Source organism: Cryptomeria japonica, chromosome 1 (assembly GCF_030272615.1).
Source record: "Cryptomeria japonica chromosome 1, Sugi_1.0, whole genome shotgun sequence".
Classification (NCBI taxonomy): domain Eukaryota; kingdom Viridiplantae; phylum Streptophyta; class Pinopsida; order Cupressales; family Cupressaceae; genus Cryptomeria; species Cryptomeria japonica.
Genome location: NC_081405.1, coordinates 704,757,519 through 704,768,737, shown reverse-complemented (window position 1 = coordinate 704,768,737; position 11,219 = coordinate 704,757,519). Strand labels below are relative to the sequence as shown.

Sequence of the window (11,219 nt, the reverse complement as noted above, 5' to 3'; positions counted from 1 at the left end):
AAGATGAAGCTACCTTGCTAACAACCTGAACTTCAACAATAAAAGGTGCAGTGCAAATGTGAGCATCATTATCTAACTAAATAGGAGGAGACACACCAAGTCCAAGGAGAGGAGTTTATGGGATGTACAAGGGTGGCTCCAAATCGTCAGGACTAGTAATCAAAACTTTGAGATAAACTGTAAGATGGTTAGGAAGAGCATTCTTCCAGGTTAAATACTTGAAAGCTCATTTGCGACAGTGGTGCTAGAAACACAGTTGTTGTTGCACCAAAGATCAACATGTTAATGCCCGATACAACCATGAGATTAAGGAATCCATGGGAGGTGGTTAAGCCATGACGCAAACTTGAGAACTATGCTACACAACACAAGGAGACCAATGGTGCACAACTTGCAACAATCCTCCCCCCAACGCAAGCTAGGGGTTTGAACCTGTGACCTAAACTCTGATACCACTTGTTAGAAACATGGTTGTTGTTGCATCAAAAGATTGACCTTGTTATTGCCTAATACAACTGTAAGATTTAATGAATCCATAGGAGGCAACAAAGCTATGTCGCAAACCCAAACGTTGCACTACACAACACAAGGATACCAAGGGTGCACACAATGCAACAAGTGGAAGTTAAATATAACTTAGTAATTTATTTTCTTCTAGATAATCATGGTTTCATCGAGAGGTAACATGTGGAGGTACTAAATAAATGCTTCAAAAATTATAATAATTATGAGGGATTTCAAACAAGACTATAGGCATCAACATTTATTAACTCAAAGAAGGAATGCCCTAATCCTAGATGTGCATTTTTCTTAGGACTTGAAAGAGGCCAAAGGTATTGAGGATAAAGCACTATAGACTTCGAGTGGCAGTAATTAGCTCTTGAGGATGGTGATGTTGAAGATCATGCCAATTTATATGATGATTTGTTCTTCTAGGGTGTGGCTTGTCATCTTCCTCATGGTGACAATATTATGAATTAGATGATGACAAAAGAGATACAAATGGATCTAAAGATGGAAGATATATTTTATATCTATTTTTAGAAGGTAATGATGGTTAATATGAAAATAAGAGAAAAATGAATAACTCAATTCTTCAATTGAGGTGCCTTATAGATCTATTTCTTGTGTGTTATGGTTCAAGTGTAAAAATAGAGTATGCATGTGATGTAGGTACCGATAATTACATTAGCAAGTGTAAAGTGCACTTAAGTTGGGTGCTAACCAAAGTAGGTATAAATCCTTCCTCTCTAATGGGAGCCAAGCTTCTATATCTAAAGATGAGTTGATTATTCCTATGTTTGGGGATTTTTATTAAGACCTAAGTGCAAATAGTGAGTTTCAAAATCTAGATGAAACTGAGTGAATTTTCTCCAACTCAATTGGATCACATGCCTAGGTTTGACATATTTCACTTTGATTGCATGATGAAGTGTTTCATCTAGATTGATGTTTGTTCTTCTACACCTCATGAGCTACAGGCTTCCCCTCTTGGCCTTAACTTATGTATGGGGTAGAAATTATAATAATATTCCAAATATGAATAGTAAAGGATCTCTTAGCCCCTATGTTTGTATTCTTGCATTGGCCTCATAAATGTTGATCAACATTATGTTGCCTAGAAGTTTATGAACTACATAATAGTGTAGATGGATTGATTTCATATGCACATTGTTTCTACTTTGAGTTGTTTCTATAAAGTTTCATATGGGTAGTTTGATCCTTGTTTTTCCAACATTGATTGTATGCTCACTCTTGACTATGAGAGATTATTTGTAAAGTATTCAATAAAGATCCTCATTACCAAGCGAAAGGTGTGAAATCCCTTAGGAAAAAATGTATTTGATAGAGGAAAAATATGCATTTTAATTTTCCTATGCTCATTATTACACATACAAAGGGATAGACTCACACATACATAACAACTAGCTAGCAATAACAAAAGCGTTGTACAATAGAAACATGGGGTAGAGTATAACGATATGTATGTGTTAGCAATAACTTTTTATCTCTTACCTTAAATTAGAAAGTGATTTACATGTAAAAATATAAATATTTAGTAAGGAACATAATATTTCCATTTATTTTCAAAGTAAAATAAAATAACTTTTCAAGTGTATGAAATAGCTCCAAATTGATATCTCTTAATATTTTTTTTTAGATATATACATCTAAATTGTCTATACAAATTTTATTTTATTTTAATTTGAAAAATTATTTTGTTTTACTATAATATATATAACTTTTGATTTTATTATTTAAAAACAACTATTATTTATAAAAACTTAATTTTTAAAAATTTATTTGACCTTTGTAAATTTTTAAGTTATTTTGTTAAATTAAATTAAATTAAATTAATATATTTTATATACTAAATCTATTTTGTTTTGATTTGAAGAATTATTTTTCGTTTCCTATAATTTATGTAATTTTTTATTTAATTATTTAAAAACAATTATTCTTTATAAAAACTTTATTTATTAAAATATAATTATACTTCAAAAAAATTATTCATTTTGTTAAATTCTATTTAGACAATATTCTTATAAAATATAATATATATATATATAAATAATTAATTTTTAATTAAAAATATTTATTTTATTTATATTTGAAAAAATTCAAATAATAGTAACTACAATTTTTATTTCATAATCACGAAATAAATATTTCTTCCAGACTAACAACGTAACTCCATCGACCTGGAAAAAAAATAAAATATACAGATTCCCTGGAAAATGTCCCATTCATTACTTTATTTCATGCGATGGATTATCAAGAAGCACCACAAAAGGCAACCATTACCATTACATACAAGGCATGCGTGTATATGCTTTCTATACAGGAAAACCAATAGTTTTTTATTGGACCATTAAAACTTGAAGGCCGCGCTTATTTTAAAATGTTAATCAGAGTATTTGGTATTTTTTTAAAAAGGGTTACAAACTTTTTTTAAAGAGGCCACATGTTAAAAATTAGCAGTACACAGGGTGGTTTCATATGTAGACCTAAAAAGACAGGTCGTTTCATATCATAGACTCTGAAAAGATTTCCTTTACAATCATTTCAACTTTGTCTAAACTTTTGTTTGCATACTTTCATATTTTTTTAACAATGTCATTACACTTCAATTTTCCTATTAAAGAACAATGCTTTCAAATTGGGAACTAAAGGAGCAAAGAAGTTCCTCAAAGCTCAAGTCATGGTATTGTAACTGTCTTCTGATCTTATTTGTTTTGTTCTTTGGGTTTTTCTTATTTTTACAAATTTTTTTATTTATTGAAAAGTCGTATCTCAGTAGACAATGGACACAGCAGCAACTAGAAGGTCCTAGGTTTGAGTTCTAACAGATCCAAACGGACAACAGACAATGGACTGACCAAAAAAGGGTCAGTTATTCAGTTGATAGAACACTTCATAGAAAAGATAAGATCTAATTAGATTCAAATCCTAACTGAACCATATAAACTATAACTGAAATCTGTTTATTCTTTTGTATTTTAAAACTGTTCAATGCAGAAAAACACTATTTTCATTAGCAATTAGAGTACTATAATTGCTAACAGGAGAATTTGAATAAGATATCCTCTACTAAAGTTATATTAGTAGAACAACTACATCCTCCAAAGTGGTGGGACACCTGTTACATAACATTTCTTATCTCTAACAATCTAATACACATTCATTTAGCTATATTACAACAGAAATTTGGGCATCTCCTGACGGAGTAGAGTAATATCAGCGGACAACTACACCCTTCAACTCTAATTTTTGGAGTGGTGGATAGCCGCTTCTGACATATGCGTTGATCGACTCTATGAAACGGCGGACATACACAGTCTTAGAATTGCTGTCATAAGATTTCAATGAGCCTGACTGTAGCTCTGCCATGTAAGAAACAAATATAAATAGTTTTATGGCCTCCTCAGAGCTACAATCTATATCCAGTGATGCAGTATGAATATCATCTGCCATTAACGATTCCTTTGCCTTGCAACAATCGATATCCACTGATGCAGTGTGACTACCATCTGCCATTGATGATTTGTTTGCCATGCAACAACCAGATTTGAGGAATTTTATAGCTTTCTTCGTGCTACAATGTCCATCACCACATTCAATAAAAGTTTCAACCTCTGTTAACGACGACCTTGTCTCGTTCGATGCGACACGGCCCGCTTTTAACGAACATTTAGTATTGTCAAAGATCCACTCAATATAAAATGAGTCACAGTTTGAATCATGGTTTGAGTCACAGTTTGGGTCAGATCTGAACAAAAATGGGCCACCTACAGAGCAAATCTCATCAACCAATGGCAAGCAGTCAGCGAATATTATACGCTGAATCTGAGATTTAGAGTCAAATTTTGCACCTCCAGCAAGGAGCACGACTACATCGCCCTTAACAATCTTTGATCGGAAGTCATTACTGGGCTTCAAGCGGTCCACCCAGCTTCCCCAAGAATATGCCGACCTCCTCATTGCCAATGGGAGCAGGTCACACAGAAACTGTACTCCTCTACAAAAGATTTTACTGATGCAGTCAATGATAGACAGCCTCAGTGTTGTGCTGAACCCCATTACTACCGCTGTAAAGCTTAGACATGCAGGAATGAGCCAATGGATTTGCTTTTGAGTGTTTAGGAACAAACCCACAAAATTTAAAGTCCTCTGCAACTTATCTTCCGCCAATAATAAGTTGATAGGCAGAAAGTAATCATGGTCCAGACGAACAACCGCACGGTTATCCAATATTACTGAATCAAGCACTTCTTCAAACTCCATAATATCGCCCGCGATCACTTCTTCCCATATCTCTTTATGGTTTTTCACAAACACGGTCTCTGGAGGCAAATTTCCAATGTACTGCACAGTTTCCCACATTTTATCTGTGATGTAATATGCAGGCCCGACCTTCATTGAAATCTTCTCTCCATCCTTTCGCTCAAATCCAATCTTCACTTGCATCTTGTCTCCTTCCATTCGCTGTAGTTCAAAACTCTGACCCAGGTAGACCACTGAGACTGACCTACCCATCTCAGAATTTGCGATCAACTCCCCAAGATTTTTAGGTTTGTTAGGAACCTTCTGCTTTTTTGCTTTGGACACATCTCCTGCAGTAGTGGCATGAGAGACCACTTTTTTGAAGACTCGACCTTTAAATCCATGGAGCTGTTTGTAATCTGTGTAAGGGAAATAGAGGCAGTCGAGCAAGTAGGCAAGGGTACAATGAATGACCGCCCAAAGAGGTGTCGTCTTCATGATCAGGAAAATTCCAAGGCTAAGTTGCAATGGCAGCAACACCGTCTGTACAGCTTTCTTCACTGTTGTCATTTTTTCTCTCTTTAGCTGATAGATCAAGAGGTGTGATCAAGAGGTGTGATCAAAAAATTCTGATGAAAAAAATTCTTACACAAACTAATGACTAAAGTCTCTTCTCTTCTCAAAATTTAAAAAATTCTTACACAAACTAATGACTAAAGTCTCTTCTCTTCTGAAAATTTCTGTCTTTTTCCTTTCGTCTTATCCCATAAAAAACTCGTCACAAGACGCAATCAGATTAGGTCGGTTATTTCTTTTCTCCTTTCCACTAAAAATATGCCAGACGGACTTCAGTGCTCTATACTCTTCTTCCCCCTTCCGCCTTTTGATACGTTTTCCCAGATCCCTATCTGTCCAGTGATGATAGCAAACGACAATGTATATTAAAAAAAACCTCCTACTAGACGACAACCCGTATAACGAAATTAAACAAATAAAAATAAAAAACCTACTAGTAGACGACAACCTATACAAAGAGGGACCTGGTCGTGTAAATAATTTTCCAATTCTATTCATAAAAGTGCCTTGTTAAATATTTTACCCCTTGTCTCGAGATGGGTTTGGTAAGTTATTACATTCATAATGACAAGATTGGTATGAACCTCGTGATTGATTTTTAAATATAAATTCATTATTATTAAATTAATGATAGCATTCTGATTTTGATTTAAACTGTGTAATATTTTTATATTAACAATCTATTATAATAATAATAATTTGATTTTAATAAAGTCAAAAAATATTTATCTATTTTACTTTTTTTTGTCTTATCTGATAATAAATTATATAATTTGATCTAAAACATTTCTTATCTATTTTGTTTTCTTGTCTTTCTCTCTGAAGAAATATAGTTTGATCCAATCAGTTTTTAAGAAACTCAAGTAATTATTAGCTTGGAAGCTATATATAGTAAACCATTAAATTTCTCTTATTAATAAAATAAAAGTCGAAAATTCCGGAAGATAAATAGATTTTAATATAACATAGATGTAATAATGGGCTGAGATGGTCCTAGTCTTGGGTAGCAATTGCTGATGCAAGGCATCGGAATGGGCAGGCCCCCTTTTTAAATTAAAACTGGATGAGTGGCACGTCTAATCATATTTGTCTTTTTGCCGTTTAATTATTTATTCTGTTAACGTTGTAGACAGCTGTTACAGAGGATGTCGCTGTCAATGGCAGATGATCGTAATATTGATGTGACAGTTGAATAGCAACTGCAGTGGCCGTATTGGCACTGGGGTCCGCCTTTTGGTCTAAATTTGATGGCCCTATGAAGGCAATTTTCCCGTCAAATACAGAGAAATTTTAGCAAACCTGAATCATATAAAGAGGATATTTCGGACAGACTTAAAAATCTATATAATTTTTGGAAAAAAAAATTATATAATTTTAGCAACCCTGAATCATATAAAGAGGATATTTCGGACAGACTTAAAAATTTATATAATTTTTGGAAAAAAATTTATATCGTATTTACTTTATTTATAATAAAAAATATAATATTTAAAACAAAATTTAAATAATCATAAATAAAACTGGTAAATGGTCTTTTAATTCATAATTTTTAAAAAAATAATATCGATGGTTCTATAATCCATGTGCTGAGGGGATTGGTGAAATTCAGTGGGATAGTGCTAGACCAGTTCACTTCTTCTCTTTACTAATGGGATTCGTACTAATAATCAAATGGAAGTTCAAGTTGTGTATTTGTGGTAGAGCAAACTTGTTTCTCTTTTTTAAATAGTGGAAAAGTTTAAAAGTCTTCTTGAAGGCTGGTTTTATACAAGCGCATATTCTTAGCAAATTCAGAATTTATCATTGTGTATTATTTTTTATCAATGTTTAATCCATCATCAAGAAGAGAAAGAATAAATCTTGATGATGAATCGCTGAGTACAATGAAACTTTAATCACAAATTCTTCAAAATGATTCAGATTGATAATATGTTTTTGATTATATTTTTGTGTTTACTTTTATATTCTGATTTTTTCTTTCAAAATAATGAATTTGTAAATAAACCTCTTTGAATTTGTCTTTTACAGATTTTAATGACAATTAGTATTGTTTCTGATTCCACATATGCTTTTTTCCAATTCAAAAATAATATAATTATTTTTTTCCAAAAAAATTACTTAAATAACTTTTGAAAAAAATTGGTTAAAAGGGGAAGCTGACCATCAAATTTTGAACTTAACCTACCTCCCCAGTAGGCCCTACAACTTTGTCATTACATAATGGATTTGATACTTTGAAAAAGTAGAAAACAGTTAGGGGAAGAGCAGCAATAGATAACATAGTCTCAATAACCGTCACCTTATTGTCATGTTGACCCCCCAATAGCCGTCATAGTGAAAACACCATTAATAAATTTGTTTTGTACCAATAGCCGATCATTTGTGCACCACTATTGGAACATTTGTGCACCACTATTGGGACATTTGTTAACAAGTACTAGCAATTTTGAGTTGATGGTTACTGGAATATCTTTAGTTAGGTATCAGGTGACACTTTGAAATGTAATTTTTGACCTTTGTGCGCATAACTATAGATGCACGAAGTTAGCTATGACGACTGCGGGTGCTCTTCCCCTAACATGCCTACTGCTATTTTTATTGAAAACCATGACTCATATTATTTATATTAAAAACCGTGCCTAATATTATTATTTTTTAAAACTGTGGGTAACATAATTTATTTTAGTGAATATATATATAATAAATTAAAAAACCACAGTGAAAAATAAAAATAGATACAGACATCGCAGCCATAAAATATAAATAAATTAAAAGCATGAAAATTTCAGTGTCCATAATTATGATGAAAATCCAGAATAAGCTGCTAAATATAAATGAAAACCACAGTACATAATTATAATGAAATCCAGAAATCCAGAAACAAACCAAACCTAAAATACCAGTGCGGATGGTACCTACCTCTGCTCAACAAATCCAGGAAAGTCTTACTGCTTGCAGTTGTCACTAGTCTCTACTTCAAACGGCGCACTCAAGTCACTCTTTTTAGCCTCTGGACTCTGCAACAATGGCGGCCACCACCAGTAAACACCTGCTTACTGTAAACTCTCGCACAACAGAGACTTCTAGAAGAAACATTGATCAAACCCTAAGCCCCTTTTCCGTACGAATTTTAGGGCAAACTAAAACGACGATTTTGGGTTTTCTTCAAATTCGTCGTATTTGAACCAGCGACAAGACACAGGTTGCAACCAAAGCAGGTAAATTTCTTTGTGCAGTTATTCTCTGTAAACTGTAATTTCTATTGCTGCAAGAAGATTTAGGACGGGTAAGTGTTAATAGAAAGTTAATGAAAAAACAGGGCATAATCACAAAAAACCCCTTTCAAAACAAAATTTACAAAATGCTGAAAATGTTTGAAATGGATAATGCGTATTTCTTTTAACAAAGACCATACAAACGACACAAAGATGATCCAGAGCTTACCTTTGAGAGACTGAATTATTTGAGGCCCGAAATTTTGTAGAAGGGAAGCTGCAGTGCCTGTGATGATATTTTCAGGTGCCGTGGGTTTGTGTAACTCTCTGTAAGCGTGAGGGTTTCCTCTCCATTCACATTAACTAACCAGTGGGGTTATATCGGGAAACTAAATTCATTTTTGTTTAGCAGTTGCTGTGCTGTCCAAAATTTTCAAAGGAAACAATAAAATATCTATTGTGTTCACCTTTAATCATTTAGTAGAGGAAAAATACCTACCATTCACATTCATTTGACATTCGATGTGTATAGTATGTAAAGGTTCTATCAAATGAAGTTTTCATTATGGTCATCTATATGAAGTTGTTTTAATAACGAACAGTCATATTTGTTATGGAGTGGGTGTGATGAGAGGTCCTTATATTTTTTTTAGGTTTTTAATTAGCATGTTTCAATGAATGGTTATTGGAATATAGGTTATATCTGGGTTCTTTTTGGGATTGTTATTGGAACTATGTTATCTATTGGTGGTGCTCTTCCCTTAGTAGGTAAAGGTTCTACCAAATGATGTTTTCATTATGATCATCTACATGAAGCTGTTTTAATAACGACCAGTCATATTTGTTATGGAGTGGGTGTGATGAGAGGGACTTATATTTAGTAGGCATAGGCAGCCATTTTTTTTTAGGTTTTTAATTAGCATGTTTCAATGAATGGTTATTGGAATATAGGTTATATCTGGTAGATTAGTTAACATTGTGATCTTGTAGACTAGTTTCAAGGATGATAGAATTCAGGGAATCAAGATATATATGGAAGCTTGAGTCTACCAAAGAACATGCAAGACATTATTGGATACAAAGCCTTGATAAAACTATTTTAATAAGTGAAAGCTATGAGACTTAAAGGTCTTAGACATGAACTTAATGTAAATATTGATTGAAGAAGCTTCTAAGTAAAATCTAGAAGACTCCAAGATTGAATGAGATTTGGTTTGCTATGATCTATAAATTCATGATTTTAAGATCTTAAACACGAACTCATTATATTTTTTTACATAGATATTTCTAAGTCTATCCAATAGTTTTCCTAAAAAGATCTCCAAACTTGATAATGTCGAACATGTAGGTTAAGGCCTTGTGAATATATTTACTTGACCTTTCTTCCTCATTGAACTCAAACATCACCATGTTAATACTTAGGTTGCAAAGCAATCACTTCACTAAAAAAGTTGACAAGAAGACATCTTTGTAGACCAAAATAGGTGAATCAAAACTACCTTCTATGCATAAATTTGCATTGAAGAGTAAAATCCCACTCTCCATACTCCCACACTTCACTCTCAAAAATAAGCTCAAACCAACAAAAAGGTAATCCCTTGCATAGTTCTAACCATAAATTCAATGGCATGGCCATGCTTGTCATCCCCTTGTAAGAATTGAAAATCGCTCACCAACAAAGGAAATGCCAATACTCATGAGGAGGAGATAATAACCAGCTTATTGCTACAACAATTTGATGTTAATACTATACCTAGTATTACCAAGAAAGATTAAGATTGTTTCAAAAAATCCATCAAAAAGTACCACAAAACCTCTTACAAACTTAAGTCCTCGACATCACTATCTTGAATGAATCTGCAGCTTTTAAGCAACTTTTTTGGAATTTTTTAGAGGTGCGATCAAATCTGATCATAAGACATTTTAGAGAGCAGCCAAAAGACACTGCCATAGAATGATAGCGTACTGGACGAAGACAGAGAATCCCTTGCTTGTGAAGACTGTTGTGTAGTGCTTTTTGTACTCATTGCTAGCCACACAACATGCTTGTGTCAGCTCTTTATCAGCAATTATTTTCTAGGAAGAATAAAAAACAGAAAATATCCCTTCTGTATCTTTCATAGCAGAGTTCGATCAAACGTTGGCTTGCTGATGCCTTGGTCGTGCTGCTATTCAGCGGTCGGTCACCTGAGGTTTACAACCAAGTGCTAAGCTTAACCAGAAGCCAGTTAGTGGCACGGAAAGCACAGAGGATTGATTCTTCAATTATATATGATAAAATTTCAACTTTTAAATAATTTGTATCTATTGGTATGAGATTAAAATTTTTTAAAACTTTTACTCAAATTTATGTGTTCAATATATTGTTGTAAAAATCAAATTAGAATCAAATCTAATCTATTGGTCTATTTTTCATCTCAATTTAATAAATTATTAATTCAAATTTTAAAGAGTGACTCTAGAAATGAAGTGCCAAAAATTGAAACAAATATACACAGGAATCCTGGCCCTTTCAGAAAGGGGAGAACTTCAAAGGATTCATAATAAATGGTATATTCAATCTTGTGGGCAGTGCAGTCCATTCAGATCAATATACAGGGGAAGGATAATCTGAATAATTGTATATTTAGTAAAGAGAGAAAGAAACTCTGAATAATGTTTTAT

The 11,219-nt window shown here is 33.1% G+C and overlaps 1 protein-coding gene across 2 annotated transcripts; it reads right to left on the bottom strand.

Moving 5' to 3' along the window:
- Positions 1–3,466: 3,466 nt before the first annotated feature.
- On the bottom strand, positions 3,467–8,999 carry LOC131036291 (uncharacterized). 2 transcript variants are annotated; one of them, XM_059221584.1, is made up of 4 exons: positions 8,785–8,999; positions 8,260–8,605; positions 5,414–5,672; positions 3,467–5,349 (listed from the first exon to the last, which is right to left on the bottom strand). In XM_059221584.1, exon 4 carries the CDS (start codon positions 5,332–5,334, stop codon positions 3,739–3,741), a length of 1,596 nt encoding a protein of 531 aa, XP_059077567.1. In that variant the 5' UTR covers positions 5,335–5,349; positions 5,414–5,672; positions 8,260–8,605; positions 8,785–8,999; the 3' UTR covers positions 3,467–3,738. The 2 variants fall into 2 exon arrangements, with proteins under 2 accessions (XP_059077567.1, XP_059077566.1); XM_059221583.1 differs by having other exon boundaries at positions 5,466–5,672.
- Between the last annotated feature and the right edge of the window lie 2,220 nt (positions 9,000–11,219).

What these genes read in the sequence shown, in the direction of transcription:
- LOC131036291 (XM_059221584.1), bottom strand. Translation starts at nt 5,334, where the DNA reads ATGACAACAGTGAAGAAAGCTGTACAGACGGTGTTGCTGCCATTGCAA.